The sequence below is a fragment of the Callorhinchus milii genome, unplaced genomic scaffold (genome assembly GCF_018977255.1).
Source record: "Callorhinchus milii isolate IMCB2004 unplaced genomic scaffold, IMCB_Cmil_1.0 Scaffold5, whole genome shotgun sequence".
In the NCBI taxonomy this organism is placed as follows: domain Eukaryota; kingdom Metazoa; phylum Chordata; class Chondrichthyes; order Chimaeriformes; family Callorhinchidae; genus Callorhinchus; species Callorhinchus milii.
Genome location: NW_024704746.1, coordinates 13,434,924 through 13,451,804, shown reverse-complemented (window position 1 = coordinate 13,451,804; position 16,881 = coordinate 13,434,924). Strand labels below are relative to the sequence as shown.

At 37.6% G+C, this 16,881-nt stretch overlaps 1 protein-coding gene across 1 annotated transcript in view; it reads left to right on the top strand.

Moving 5' to 3' along the window:
• Positions 1-16,881, top strand: part of fam102bb (family with sequence similarity 102 member Bb) — a 32,793-nt gene that overhangs the window by 2,912 nt on the left and 13,000 nt on the right. The window contains exons 2-5 of the mRNA XM_042334988.1: positions 10,113-10,233; positions 10,613-10,642; positions 11,003-11,119; positions 11,996-12,042. Of these exons, the coding sequence (XP_042190922.1) occupies positions 10,113-10,233; positions 10,613-10,642; positions 11,003-11,119; positions 11,996-12,042 (315 nt within the window). The remainder of the gene's footprint in view (positions 1-10,112; positions 10,234-10,612; positions 10,643-11,002; positions 11,120-11,995; positions 12,043-16,881) is intronic.

Sequence of the window (16,881 nt, the reverse complement as noted above, 5' to 3'; positions counted from 1 at the left end):
CCCCTTGCCTACTTTAAGGCTCATCTCAACACTTTCCTCATCGACCGTGCCTTTGGTCAACTTCCGAACCGCCATCCCTCTTGCCCTTCAACAACAACTTGCACTTGTGTAGCGCCCTCCACCAGCGAAGCGTCTGAGAGTGCTCAACACTCTTGATTCCAACCCTAGACTATCCAGCAACTTGGGATGTCCTCCTGATGTGAAAGGCATGATATAAATGCAATTTGTTGTTGTTGTTTATTATTACTGGTCACTTCCCAGTCTCTCACCCAAGAGATCTATATTTATGCGTGAACCTTGGCAGAGAATCGACTGTCATGGAGCATCATAATGTCCTCACAAAATGTATACATGAGGTTTGAGGAGGGTCACAGAATAATGATCAGTAACTCCAGCTAATTTCTCCCTTTCCTAATCCATGGTAACAATGTAAATTGTTGTCCTCCAGTCACCCCAGTTAAGATCAGTTAACTGAGCATAGATTGTAGATCAATGTAGAACCCTCCCAATTAACACAGTTCAACCACTTACTGAATAAACCCAATGAGCCACGAAGAGAGGAGCATTGCTGATTGTATCGCAATTTGTACATGCTGCATAATCACTGATTTTAACCTTTATGCGAAAAATGTAATCCATCTACAAATAGCTGATATTAACAACCATGCCAAACTATGTGAAGAGATTATATTCCGATGTGGAAAGGGAACACCCACAAAAAGCACAGTCAATCCACCTTACAGTATATCTCGTGAAGCGCTTTGAGACCTCTCAATGACGTGTTAAGACGCTATATCAAATGCAAGGATTATTATTACCTACGTTGCTATATTACAACTTTGAGACATTGTACTCTTGCAAAAGATTAATTGCCACCAGTTTGTTGTGTGTAAAAAAATAAGTAGCCAATTGATCAAAATTCTGCTCTGTGTTTGTGTAGGTGGGGGTAGGGGGAGGAGAGAGAGAAACAGGCAGGCCCAAATTTTAAAGCAAGTAGCTTGGAGTTGCTCAAGCACTGACCGACACATGCAGGCCTCTAGAAATTTTAGCTTTCCTTGGCTCTATAGTAAAAGTTCATTGTAGGATCAGAGTCTGTAATTACAAAACTGGCACAAAGGAATAAAGTGATTTGTTGAGCCCACCCTCTTTACATAATTATAAGTTTCATTGTTTACCCAATTTATTTTTCAGTTGTGAAACAGTCTGTGTCAAACTATTTATCAAGATACTTGGCAAATGATAGAAAGTTTTTATTAACAGTACCCCATTATTAGCTAGGGAACTGCTGTTATCTTAAATGGTGTTACGTTTGTTATTCATCTTTGCAGAGTTTTGAGCAATGGAGCAATACTACAGGATTGAAAGCAATGCTGTTAGATTTGACGTCAATAAAAAAAGGTCTTGCGCCCATTTTCATGCTGAACATCTTGCTGGTGGGGGCAAATTCTTTTCTAACTGGAATTTTGCTCAGCCAATTAAACTAAACTTTGAAACTATTGAATGCATTAAATATTGTAATTAATTTAACCAGCTCAATTTCAATCAGCTTGAAAGTGTTATTTGAATTGTAGTGCTATTTATACTCAATTGCTGAAATGTAGCTACCTCTTCTTTATCCTCTCTGTTTCAGGTCAGCTCCAGGCTTTTCAAAGTTTTTAATTCCATTCTTTATCATATGGTATCACCAGCTGCTCTCCAGTTTATCCAATTAAGGTTAATCTGAACACTCTCTGGTTAGTCAGAAATAACCAGGTGCTATGCAGAAATGCACTGTTAAACCAGCAGTTAAAATCTGATACCGGACAGTGAGGATCAACAGCAAGCAATCAGTGATCATCACAGCGATGATCTACAAAATACACAGTCACTATGTGTTACAGGAAACCCTGTGAAGCACTTTGAGATGGCTTCACAACATGAAGGGTGCTACATCAAATGCAAGGATTATTTTAATCTCAGAATTTACCAAATCCAGCAAATGAAACATCAGGCAAGAGCACACTAATATTTTCCACTGAGATTATATCATATTGTAACAGCTTCGAACTGCTGGCACAACCTCCCATTAATTTTTTTTAAAACACTCCCAACTATAGAGGTTTTAAATACATAATCGCATTAAAAAACATACTTAATGCTCCAGCTGCATTGGAATTGATATATAAAGGAATAACATGTATCAAGTACACAGTTTGTATTTCATTGACTTCATTATTTATTTACCCAATTCATTTTCAGGCTTAGGTAGAAACAAAAGTATGTGCCAAAGATACATAAGACTTGATTTATGTCCTACTTGTGATACTGACAATAATTTCCAGGTCAGCACAGTCTAGTCTATAAATAATTATGCCATGGGACACCGCTATATATTCTGAACTGTTTAGATACCTCAGTGAAAGCCGAACCAGAGGTCTGTATTTGCAAGCTGTGCAGAAGTATAAATTTATTCTTTCACTTTCACACTCTTTTTTACATTTTGTTTTTAAAGCATTGCCTGCATGCTTGGCTGAAAAAGTGAAGGGTGCCAGGTGTTTCTGGGCCTCTTTTATTTAAGAGTAACTGAGAGTTGTGTGCATTGACCCTCATTTAAGTCAAGATTCTCCCCTTTCCTGTAGTAAGCTGGTGTTGGGGCCTAAAGTACAATATTCACAAAACCCATCCAAAACACAGCACTCTCGTTAATGTATGTTCCCCAAGTCAGCCTAGACTATGAGCACAAGTCTTCTTATTATAATGATAATAATAATCCTTGCATTTGATATTGTGCCTCATCACATCGTAGAAAGGTCTAAGCACTTCACAGAATATACAGTAAAGAGAATTGTATATTTTGGGGGTGAAATGCGGCAGCCAATTGCGCACAGCAGTGTCCCACAAACAGTCATGGATTGAGTTACCAAATGATTTTTATTATTTTTTTGAAGGGATTATTACCCCCGGAAAAACAATCCACCAATCGACTAACAACAGGATTCCTACTTACTGCTAAGTAAATAGAAACGTGCGGAGTTAGGAAACTTGCCCAATGTTTCATCCTGCCCGGGAATTGAACCCAGGTCCTCTCACTTGTGAGGCACGTGCTCTAACCACTCAGGTACAGGACTCCAGTAAAAGCAAGAACATCAGAGATCCAGTTGGGGGGAGGGGAAAATCGAGCAAACTGACTGGGGAGCTATAGAGAAAGGTATTCAATCTGTTCATTACCCTTTTTACAGGATAATTTTATGTGTCAAGAATCAGTATGAAACACAACTATTTTTCCAATTTTCTCCCTTTCTACTCCCCCAACCCAAGTATTTTTTTTACTCTTTTTTTTATATGGCCACAGTTATTTTACTTTGCACAAGTGGCTGTTTTTCACTCGTAAACCTTGATTGCAAGTCCTGACACATAGTTCTATTGTTTTGGCATTTCTGCTGTGGATAACTGGCCATCAAAGACCTAGAGTTTTGTGGTCACATACAAAGTATCACTACTACAAAATATCACTACTACAAGGCTGTCATTCTAATGTGGGCAGACTGAGCACACAGCAAGCTGCATGTCTCCACCCAACTGCACCACCACCTTATTTCACAGGCAACCTCTAATAATACAGTGTTGTAAGGCTAGCTATTGCATCTCATTCCAGTTGGACTCAGCAAATTTAATTATTTTAATTGGGTTTTCTTTGCCTGCCTTGCGAGGAATCACTGCATTAAATGAACTGTAAGGTCATTGGGAATTGATTTGATACACCACAGAAATCTATATTTAATAGGCTAGAAAGTACCATAAAAGCACAAAAAACCTTTTTTAACATTGAATGTATAATGTATGACAGCCATTAACAGAAAACAAAAATCCTTTTTGACTGAAAATATATTGCAGTATTTTTAATAGAATTTCAATAAGAAAATGAAGGGCAAAACCCTTTACTGCTAAATTAATAAAAATACAATCTTGATCCATACCATTATTTCTCATTAAAATAACCCGTTGAGTGGAAACAGACTGCCATTCCTTGTTGATTACTCTAATGTCTTGCTTTATTTTCAAATCAGTCAAGACCCTGGCTATCCAGCTTTGTAAGGCATTGAAAGATACAGAACATTAATAAACTCACAGTATATAGGCCCTGTACTTCACTTTGTGAAGTTCTATGGCTGAATAGAATTTCAGCAAAAAATTCTGTTGCTGTGTTTTTTTTAAAAGCTTGTATTTCAAGTTAGACTACATACTCTATTTGGATATGATACCAGTTTGGGCAGTGCAGAGTTTGCATAATGGAATGATGAACTAGTCTTTATTATTGTCAGAGTAAAGATCAGATATGGAATCTGAGATCTGTCGAGAAACATACCATATAATTTACGACGAACTTCCACCTGGTTGGGCACTGTTTATATAATTATTGCTGCACATATAATTGAGTGTTCTTAAGCAACATTATTCCCTTTTGTGACTATTGCTTTTAAATAGAAAGCTTTTGAGAACGTTCAAACTCTTTTTAAATCATAATATACATCAACACAAGCACTAAAGAGGAAAAAAAACATTTCAATGAAGACAAAGGTCATGCTGAAAATGTTATTGTCATATACACAAAGTTGCGTGTCTTAATTCTTATGGTTCAGCAACCTAACTTCCCTGTCAATCCACCCAATACGTTTCATTTTTTTTTAAAATCGGAAATTGTCTCCTCTCTCCCCAGTGAGAAATACTGTAGAATTAATTTTCTTCTCAAAATATACTGTTTTAAGGCAGTATCATACATGTTAGCCTCATTCTAAGGTGACCAAATTAGACACAGTATTTCAAGTGCGATCTTACTACTGATTTACTGTGTCTCCATACCATCTTATACAATTTTTACACTATAGATGCAGGCATATGTTTGTTTAGCCTTGGAAGTTACTATTTCTGTTGTACAATACAACAACACAGATATTCTTTGGTCATCCAGAACATCTAAATATTTCCCTGTTTTACTTCATTTGATTACATGAGGGTTTTCCATTGATCATATTTTCTATTTTCCCACTAATATGTGGTGACATGTACAATACTTCTGAACATTGAGTTCACATTGCTTTATTGTTGTTTGTATGTGGAAGCTGGGGCTTGTACATTAAACACACTTTAGAATAAATGGACCATTTTGCAAACTGAAACAGTGAAGTGGAATATACAGTTAACTTGTTTCATGCCAAGGGTGATTTAAATTTAACTAGAACAAATTCAGTACACATCCTGTTTACAGTGCATGTAGTTTCATGAGTCCTCAATGAGTGCCAGTAAACGCTGTTTAGTTTGTACTAAAGCAAGGTTCCAGGTTTTCCCTGAATTATTTCATTGCAAAAATAAATTAAATTTACACTCATGTTATAGTTCACACTGTTCTTCCAACTATTTTCTTTCTTTCCAACCCCCCTCCATATTAACCACCATCCTAACTGTTGTCATCTGCCAGAGTAGTTAATGTCACTCTTTGGTTATCCCATTAAAAAGTATCCTTGGGCCATTATAGGAAGAGCTCCTTTATCGCGAAGCAATTGTCTCTCCCTCCCAATGCAATTGGAGCAAAATTAATTTGTATGTACTGTGATAATCCTTGTATTAGATATAGCACCTTCCATATTGGGAAGATGCCTCAAAGTGCTTCATAATCAGGATTTACTGTTACTAACCTGAAGTGTAGCAACTGTGTATTTTGTAGGTGAAACAAAGCTGCCAATTTGTGCCCAGCAAACAGCCATGAAGTGAAAAAAATGGTATTTGGAGGATTCTTGGCCACGACACCAGGAGAAACTCCCTTCTCGATTTAAGTAGTACCATAGTATTTTTAATATCCATCTGAAAAGTCAGGACCTCAGGTTAATGACTCCCCCAAAGGATAGCTTATCCAACAAAGCAGTGCTTCCACACCACTGCCAAGACTCAACATCAGCCTTGACTCTTATGAATTCAAAGCCTCAACATGGGGTTTGCACCCACAACTTTCTGACTCACAGGCAAGAGTGTTCCCAACTGAGCCAGGCAAGCAATAGGTTTGCATTATGCTGTAGTTGAGTTCACTGCCTTTCCTGATCTTTTATAGTACATTAGCTTTGCTATGTTTTCTGCAAAATTATTGGCTGGTAGTTTTAAGCTAAGCTAGGTGGAGTTTTGAGAAACTTATGCCTGACTGACATCATTGGATTGCACACCAGCAAAGTATCAACAAAATGCATGTCTTTGAAACATTAAGTAAATAATGGGTTTGGTTGCTCAATCATCCTAAAACTTTATTTTGTAATGGCCTAAAAATTGGAAACTGTCAAAAGTAGAGCAGCATTCCTTCAACCACCTAGTGCTTTTGATCTGGAAAGAACACTGCTGATCAGAGATATATCCACTTCCAAACTGTAACCGGATCAAAGATTGATGTTTGTTTAAGAGCATTTTCAAAAAGCCTTATTTCTTTACTGTTTGAAGTTGACATTTGAGGCGTTTCATGTGTTGCAGAACAGAACCAAAATGTCGATGCTGACGTGTAGCTTTGAATTGACATCAATAAATTTCTTTATAGTGGTAACCTGTCTGAATTTCACTGGCATAGCCAGTTTGTGAGCAGATCTCCACACCAAAGCTAAGCAGTATTTGGCCGAAGGTGATGTGTTGTCATTGTTTTGCATTTAATGCAGCAATTATTGCTGAGTCGTGTTTCTCATTTTTAGAAACCAGCTAATTGCATAAGATTAGGAGGAGGTTATTCATGACATTTTTGCTATTAAATAATCTACACCCACGCCTCTCTAGTATTTTGTTTTTCAACTTAATTTCAAGAAGAATGAATGACTTATTCTTTTGATATTTTTCTCACAGCCTTTGTGAAAATAGGTGATGTTCCTGAATGAGAATTTTGTGTGATACATAATAACAACAACAACAACTTGGATTTATATAGCACCCTCCATGTCGGACGGCATCTCAGAGTGCTTATAATTGTTTGTGGTTGACCGTATTGGGACATTCCCTTCTGGCAGAACAAGGTTTCTCTAGTGAAAGCAGCTACAAAAAGCACAGTTTGTACAAAAAAAATTCAAACTTAAATTGAAGCAAGCCTTCAACATTCTTTAAAGGAGCTTTTATTTTCACCCATCGAATTTATCCTTTTAACGCATTGACTGTATTGTATTTATCTGCAGTTGCTGTGGAAGAAAGGAATCCATCTTTCATTGGGTTTTTAAAAAATTTAGAGCCTTATTAGTTACATGTAACTTATAATCAGCCGTACATCTATTCCTGTTAATGTATTTTACATTCTGAGGCTGATTTATTGAAGATTTAATCTCTTATGGTTTGAATTCAGTACATCACTTCCTTCATTTTTAGGATGAGCAACCCCAGAGTAAATAATTGATAGTACTTTATTCTAATAGACACAAGTGTATATGTGAGTAAATCTATGTGGTTTTAAGACAAAGAGCACTGTAACAGCCCCACCCATCTGTTGGCTTATCCTCCAATAGCATTGGTGACCACTGTGAAGCTGTTCATAGCTCAAGAGAAAAAGCATAGACGGGAGAGAAAGGAATGGACTAACTTAAAACAGAAAGAAAAGGGGATTTTTAAAAATCCTTGCCAATTTTCTCTTCATTCTTCTCCCAGGGGTGTTTCGCTTTCTTCAATAAGCAAATCCTACAGTAGTAATTATTATAATTCGTACTAAGATCTTACTATTTCTTGTTTCTAGCTACATTGTAAGTGTGGTGTACTATGATCAATAAAAAATAATATAATAATAATCCTTGCATTTGATATAGCACTTTTCACGTCTTTGAGATGTCTCAAAGCGCTTCACAGAATATACTGTAAAGTGAATTGACTGTATTCAATATAAAAATACATAAAAACACTTGGGAATGGGGTTAACAGTAAATGACACACATTAAATGGCATGAAGTAGTTTTTGTTAAAATATGGTGTTAGCTGCAGTTTATTTTTAAGATATAAAAGGGAAAATAAGCAGTATGTTTACCACAACACATTCCACATATTTCTTTCCATAAACCCAGAGTTTGTAATTCTTGCTTAGTTAGTTCCTTTAAGTGCTTAATTTGTATGATCTGGATCACAGTAATATATAAATTCCCAGAATATCTTTTTATAAACATATTTTTGCACAGAATATTTATTTGCTCCTTGCTCAGTTCTGTAGATAGTCGCATACATTTTTAAAGTATATTTGTTTGTCCTTTGCATTTCCCATCTCTGTATATAGATTACTCTGGACTGAACACCTCCTCATAAAGGCTAATTTCAACCTCCACCTAAACTCCCCTTGCACCACCTCCTCCTACTTTACTACCCTCCTCCTCCCTAAACCTCATCCTCCACATCAACTCCACAACTGTGGCCATTCTCTTGACCTCGTCAGCGCACATGGCCTTGACATTTCCGACCTGTCTATCACGCACAAGGTCATCTTGGACCACTTCCGCATCTCCCTCTCCTCCAGCGTCACCCCTCCACTCTTCAAAGCCCTCCACTATTATTTCTGCCCCTGGAAAAAGCTTCCCCTGAGTCCTTCACAAATATCCCTTCTTCCTCAGACCTCCTCTCCCTCTGGCCCTCCACCCAAACGATCCTGACGCAGCTATCAAGCTACTGAATGACCGTCTCTCCACAACTTTCGATTCCCTGGCTTCCCTGAAATCCAGATTATTTCCAAACACACCCACTCCCCTTGATACAACAGTCATCTCCGCTCACTAAAAATACAAACCCAGGTGCTCAATCACAGATGGCAGAAATCCGGCCTCAGGAATCCCCCCAGCTGTGGCTCGAGCACCTCTGCACCTACCACCTCTTCCTTTTTCACAGGGCAAAACTGACTTTTACTCCAAAGTCATCCTGGAGGCAAACAACAATCCAAAGATGCTGTTTTCCACTGTCCATCACCTCCTCCATGCGCCCTCTCTATCCTCACATTAAACGCCAAGTGAGAAGACGTCCTAGACTTCTTCGCCTCAAAGATTGAAATTATCAGCTTGGCTGCATCGTCCTCCCCACCCATGTCCCCTTCCACCCTACGCAGACCATCCACACTCCTCCCTCCGCCACAGCTCCCTTCACTCTCTAGTACCTCCCTACCTTTCCGACTTCCTCACTCCCCAATCCACCACTTGGCACCTCCGCTTGACTGACATCGGTCTCTACTCATCCCTCGGACCCTATGTGGAGGATGCTATATGAATGCAAGCTGTTCTTACATAATGTCTCGCTGAAGAGACAAGATAGCAGTCTGATCCCAATCTGTTTGTGATTTGAAACTGGTCACCAATAGCCCGTAAAAATGAACCTCCGCCCCAATCCCTGATATTAGGAAGCACGTCTGCTCAATCCTCTTACTTTTCTACCCCTCCATTGTTGGTGTCACATCCTGATTTGACCTAATTCAGCCCAGTAGGTGTTTAGACCACATACTTCTTGTGGCTGTGTTCTTGAGGGTGCCCTCTGTTATCAACAGCAGGCAGCAACCTTTCCTCCTCTCAGCCTTTCTTTCTCACCCATTCAATAGAGTATGAAGTGCGCTGTAAACAAGCACAGCAAACAAATGGTTGTTATTAAGCAGAATCCAGTTTCAATACAGTAGTGCATAGTCTTGCATATGAAGCTGCCTGAAAATGAAGTGCGCAATTCAGCTTTGTCATTGTGGCAAAGGAAACCTGGGGAGAGGGAGGAAATGTGAATCATTCTGAGTACTTTCACCTGCCTTTTTAATACAAAGTTATGCATATAGTCTGTGGCATATAATTGTCCTTTTTTAACATGTTACATTTGGCATGATCTGTAAAAAAAAAAAATTCTCTACGTGCAGAGATAAAAATTATCATTTGTGTAACTGCATGTGTTCATTGTGCACGGAGATAGAATTTTTAAAAATTCACTCCAAATTGGAGTTGCCGTCAAGTGGGATTGGTTAATTTTATAAGCAATTTATTGCCTATTTCTAAAATCATTGAACCTTCTGTTAAATGTTTTTGTTACTTGCTATGTACTGTACTTGATAATTTGGAAACTGAAAGTGGTACGAACAAGAAACTCAGACATGAAACATTAACAGGGGTCTTCTCTCTTTGCAGGGAGCTGGTGCTGGCAAATTGTGTGCGCTGGAGGAAGAAGTTTTCCTTTTTATGTAAACTGAGTTTAAACGGCACCACAGGTGTCCTTGACCCATGTATCTGCCGAGTGTCAGTGCGAAAGGTATGCTACCAACTATGTGTTGGATTTGAAACTTGATTGTTTTTAACGTCAAGTCAAATGTTAATATTTTCTGGTGTGGTAGCTTTTTTGTTTGCCAGCTAGCCTGTTTGCATATATGAGCATGTCTTTGCAGCAGGTGAAAATAGCAACACAATGCAATATTCAAGATATTGCATATTATAAAGGAAAGAATAGCCTAAAGCTTATGGGAAATGTTAGTTGAAGTCATTACTGCTCTTCAATAATTTTATTCCATGTATTTTTCAAGCAAAAAAAATGTAAATGGCTTTAAATAATGATAAGTAACTATCCTGCAGTCTTATTTTTCCTGCTTTATGCTGAATAAGCAAATAATGATGACCTACATTTATGTCTGCAGGAACTGAAGGGTGGAAAAGCATTCGCAAAGGTAGACTACCAATTTTTAGTATTTTTTCTTTGTTTATATAGAACTTGCAAAAATGATAATCTTGATATATTCCAACTAATAATACTTTGATAAGAAAAAGATATATTAACGACTAAAATAATTATATCAAATATTTACTACTGCTCCAAACTTCCAAATATTCTGACAAATGTGCACTTCTGCTTCACTTCTGCTTACCATACTGCTATGAATGTCTTTAAACAGCACTTCAGCTACAAAAATAGGCCACCCTGTACACAGTGCGATTTTTATTCAGCTATGTGGTTCACTGGCCAAATAATATTTTGGGTATTCTGGTTTCTTCCCCATTATACAGTAGTAAATTCCTTTCTTTTTCAGCTTGGCTTTGCAGATCTGAATCTGGCTGAGTTTGCAGGTTCTGGAAGTACCACTCGACGCTGCTTACTAGAAGGCTATGACACTAAAAACACCAGACAAGACAACTCCATTCTTAAGGTAAGAGAGAGAACTTGAGCTCAGCACACTCTATACACGGCGACCAGAAATGTATGCAGTTTTCTAGGTGCGGCCTGACCAGAACACTATAGCTTGAGTTTGGCATCTGGGAAAATCCTTTTGTAAAGTATCCTCAAACGACAGTCATATCCGTGAGTCAGATATAGGTTATCTCAGTAGTAATCTATCTCTTAAATGAAGTGTCTGTTAATCTTTGTCAATCTGTCATGACTGTGACTTTCTTGAGACCGTTGATAGGATCGGTGCAAATCTGTGAGATTCAAAATGCTAGTTTATAAGGGGGTTTAAAAAACAAACAAATTTGATACCAACTGATCAATCATACACCACAATGTTTGTGTGTGGAAATAGTCAATTTTTAACCAAGCTTAGTGTGGGATCCCTGCATCAAAGGTCAGGAGAGAAATCACCATTTCCTAGCAACAAGTGATGACGTGAAACGAACATTGCAGCTGATAACATTATTGAAAGGCTGCCCTTTTACTTGGCTGCCAATCCCATGGAACAAACAGAATTGAAGGCAGCAAGTACATTCCATTTATTTAATTATTAAATAATTGTTTAGATGATCTATTAAATCAATTGTCCAACTCTTTATCAGTTGATGAAGAGTCTTGCCCACAATTACCATAACCTATCATTCTCTTTCAAGCACTGGCTGACCTAATATTGATTTTTTAATGTTTTGTAGTTTTATTTGCAGTTTATTTGATAGACCAATAAATAGCCCATGTAGGATACACTATAGCAGAGATGACCTTTTCAAACACTTTAAAAGAATTGCAGTAGACAGACATTACTAGTTATACAATGAGGCATCTCATTAACGATGAACTTTTTGTCCCCGTGGTGCAGGTTGTGATCAACATGCAGCTTATGTGGGGAGATCCTTGCTTCAAAACGTAAGCCAGTGCAATTTATTTCAGTTCAGCTTAATAGTTAAAGACTACAGTTAAATAGTCTCTCATTGCTGAAACTTCAGGAACTTTGTGTGCTTCCAGCACAAATGATACAATACTGGTGAGAACTGTTTGTTCGTTAAAGGTTTTTATATTTAGATAAACTAAACTATTTTTAAAAATTCTAAATGTTTGTGTGTTATTTGTCCCCAGTTATTTTTAAATGTTCTCATTGTACTTCAATCTGTAGCCTTTCTGTGCCTCGAATAATAATAATCCTTGCATTTGATATAGCGCCTTATCATGTCTTCTCGATGTTTCAAAGTGCATCACAGGATACACTGCAAAGTGTAGTGACTGTGTGTTTTGTGAGCGAAATGCAGCAGCCACTTTTGCACAGCAGTGTCCCACAAACAATCAAAGTGTTTGTTTATTTCAATGGTGTATAATTTATAGCTGAATGAAAACTATCTGTTGTGTTCTTGTAAGAGATTATTTTGGTACAGTGACAAGCCCAGTACTGCAGTGGCAAGATAAATGTAGTAAGGTGTAACAGTATTCAACCAAAACTCCTTGGGGAAAAAAATCTTAGTTTTGCACAACAAAACCCTGAATGTCCCTAAGCAACTTTTGGTTCTTGATTAATTTCAATAGTACATATGAAATGTTGTGCTTGCTTTATGTTGCTGGTTTTTAGTGCGTTGCCCATTTTGAGGAGATTCAATGTCAAAACCAAATGAACAAAGCCTGAGACAGTGTTAGAGCTCATTTCAAACCCTTTTTGATACAACGCATGCAGTAAGATTTTCAAACTGTTTTCCTGGAGTTTTATGGAATCTGTATTTATACTCTGTTCTTTCCTTATAATATTTATTTTGTAGATGCTTTATGTCCTTATTATGAAAAGAAAGGTGCAAATAGAAACTACTCTTAGAAAAGCTACTATGTAATGAATCTCTATGAATTTTGTTTACATGTAAACAATTTTAGATGTTGTTAATCTGAAGTTCTTTGCCTTCAGAAGGCACCGCAGTGGGTTTCAAGAAAAATTCTTAATTCTTAATACGGCTAAGTTTGTTCCAGATATAAATGAATAAGTCCTGCGCTTTATCTGTTTATATACACATCAAATGGTTTTAATGCACTATAAAAATTGGGTCAGGAGAACCATTTTAACAAATCAGAATGTGGTTTTCAAAAGCAATCATTAACTGCATGTGATTATGAAAATTAATGTTAATGAGAATCTATGACTCAAGTTATCCTCTTCCTTGATAATCTGATTATGGATTCCAGTCTTCAAATAGTCATTGTGTGGCACAAGTGGCTTGCGAGGTTTATTAGGTTTGCAAATCAAGGGACTCGCAGTGGTGCTTGGTCATGACGAGATCCATGTGTCACCAAGTGTTGTTGCCAGAAAGCTATAACTATCGGAGTAAAATTACAACTGCAGAACATCGATGACAAAGGTTGAAGATTACCGAACCTGTTGCAGCACAACTTCCCCCTCGTAGTCAAACCTAATACAGATATAAATTGGCTTACCCACTTCACATGCAAATTGAATACACCAATTTTTAAAATGTTTCATACATGAGGGTGAAGGGAATAGAGGAGTGTATGAGAGGGGGGATAGGAGGGCTGGAGGTGCATGCAATGTTTTAAAGATTGGCTCATGCTTATTGGGCTGCTTGGCCTGTTTCTAACACTAATGTTCTATCTAAAATTTTAGATCCCAAGTATTTAGATGCTAGACCTGTCATATGTATTTTTCGTAATGACCATATATTGTTGCAACTATTTTACAACAGTAATTGTTTTAAAACACCATTGGTAGGTTGATCTTGGCTTAAATTACTGAATTATCTCTGAATAATAATTTGCATGAAAGGACTTCTGCCAACTTCCCTGAGTGGGGGTGGGGGGGGGGGGGGGCGGGGGGTGCAAGTGATTTTAATTGCCAGTGCACGGTATGGTGCTCAGTTGATGCTTTCTTGTGTTGCAAGATTTATTGCTCATTACCTATAAGTACAACAGGTACTCCATACATAGATTTATTGGAATACAATTTTTTTAATTTGTGACTTATAGTAAATCAAGAAAAAATTAACGACGGGCACAGTAGAAAAGATAGTGTAGGTCTTTTGGGATTTAACTGAGAGCAGGGAAGAGGTGAGGCAGAGGGATTCCAGGATGGCGTTCCAGAGAGCTGCAGGGGAAGTTGAAAGCTCACCCACCGATGGTGGGGTTGATTGGGAAGAAGACATGAAGCAGACCACTGTTAGCTGAGTGGAGGGTGATGCCGGATGGAGATCAAGAATAGCTTTGAGATTGTAAATAGAGGGGTAGAATGCTACAATCTATAACGGAGAGTAAATCAGGAGTTAAAAACATCAATAAGAGAAGTTGATTCCTGTAACTAAGCTGAAATCATTAGTAAACAATAATATTGAGACTGCGGTTGTTTGTTTAATTGTTTTCATGGCAACAAGATTTCTAGACTTTCTGGTTATTTTATTCACTGGAGGATTCTTATAATAGTGTCAAAGTGGGCATTAAACTTGTGAATAATAGTTGGGGGAGTGGGTTGGGGGGGAGGGAAATCAAATGGTTTACAAATGCTTCTGGCAACTATGTTATTGAAATAAACAATAAAAGGACAACTTTTTCAAATCCAGTTTTAGCACTTGCGGAAAAAGTGTCTAACACACATTTGCTGTAATTTTTTTCCATTTCCAACCCCTTTTGCTGTATGTGTTGCTTTAAAACGGTGCTAATACATTTGCAAATGAAAATATTTTAAACTAGTACAGTATCTGCAGGACTTTTGTGTTGATGTTTTGCTGTCAACATCCAAAACCTGTTGCAATATCCTAAAGAGATTGGATTCAATTGAGCAACGGGTGAGGGTTTCTCCTTTTTGTTTCCTTCAAAAGTGGTGACTAATGCACTGATTTGGACAGTTTCCTGGTAACCAGTATGCTGTTGGTAAAATAAACTTGGAAGCATGTTTTAGCATAATTGCAATATTTCTGGTATGCGTCATGAGTGGGCCTTCTGGGTGGTAGAAAAGGAGTGTCTACACAGCTATTATTTACAGGGAGAGTGTTGTAGCTACCATGTTACCACACTAGAGCTTTTAATTTGGTTGTTATGGGCTTCAAATGGGATGGGTGGGGGGGTTTCAAGCTACACCCATTCACCTTCATTTGATGTTGCACTGTGAATCTGTAGACTTGGCAAAATAGCACATTCTGTTTTAAACCTCTGTTTGGTTATTAGACTTCAGTGCCTTTTCAAAGCAAAATATCTGTTAAATATGGGATCTGCGTGATGCAGTAATTATATTGTTGACAACCAGAATAAAACTGGATATTGTTGAGTGGAACAATTTTTTTTTAACATACAAGCAGAATCTTTTTTGCTCCCATGTCCAAATTATAAATACAGAGTTGTAAACGGGTGGCTGAGTATTGGCCAAATCAAAATAATTTAGTATATTTGTTAATTAATTAATGTATTACTTTTTGGTTGAGTCTGAAGAATAGCTGAGCAATTAGTTGCACTGCAAGACATGGCCATTTCAGATCCTGTGCCAGATTCCCTTGCGGTGTACACTACGTGGTTTCTATGCCGCAGTAGAGTTGAGCAACATGAACCTGAATTCCACATAATAAATTCCGAAGTAACTCTATCTAGCATTCATTGATTTGATTGAGGGTGAATTCTAAGCTGCGAACTGTGCCCTTTAAAGAGAATGTGTGAACCAAGCTCTGTGCAGACTGAAATTCGACAAAAATCCTATTAAAATATGCTGTAGAAATAAGTAATACCCTTTCAAATGAAAGTTTCCCATTGTGAGCCAGTACTGTAGATTTTGAATGATTTTAATTTTTTTTGAAATGTTTTCAATCTGAAAGATTTTTAAAAAATAATTAAGAGCGAATACGTAAGAGTGCTCTGTTGGCTCTGAAAAAGAACATCCCTGTAGCAAGTGGTGGGAGTGAGCTAAAGCAGTGTATGCAAGGAGTCTACTGCAAAGTGGAAGAGGAAGAACTGACGAGAGTGATGTCCCATGCTCCCTAGTGGTTCACATTAGGAATACTGGTGAAGAGAGCGAGTCACAGAAACGGGAGGAGGCCATTCAGCCCCTCAAGCATGTTCCTCCATTCTATAAATGACTGATCTGTACCTCAAATCCAATTACCCGCTCTTGCCCCGTATCCCTTAATACCCTGACCAAACAAATATCTATCTACCTCAATATTGAAGAATATAATATAAAATTCTAACTGAGGTTACTCTGCAACAACACGTAATTCCCAATGACATCAAAAGAATCCATCAAGTCACACCCCTTCTCTTGGTTGCAATTGGTATAAGATTCAGGGAAGCAGCATTTGTATCCAACCGGATCAAATTACCACAAATTAGCTTTTGCTGAGTGAGACATGAAGGGAACTGTTTTGTAAGTCATGTTTTAACTTATCTGGTTTAGAGTCTCTTGATGTCATTGGGAACTATGTGTTACTGCAGAGTAACTTCAGTCAGGATTTTATATAATATTCTTTAATACAGGAAAGGTGGGAAATCAAATCCCATCCAGATACTTAATCCAGTTACAACTACTATTATTTGGGTATTTAATGCAAGATTTTGATCAGTGGCAAGATGGTAAGGTAAATGTTGGGAAACATTGACAATTGTCCTTCACTGTAAATCATAAAATAAATATTTTTAATAAACAATTAATTATGTTTTGAAGTGCTGCTGATAGAAATACTGGACTATGTTGCTTTAAAGAATGTAGCCAAACAAGTAGTGACTGACTGATGAGGATTT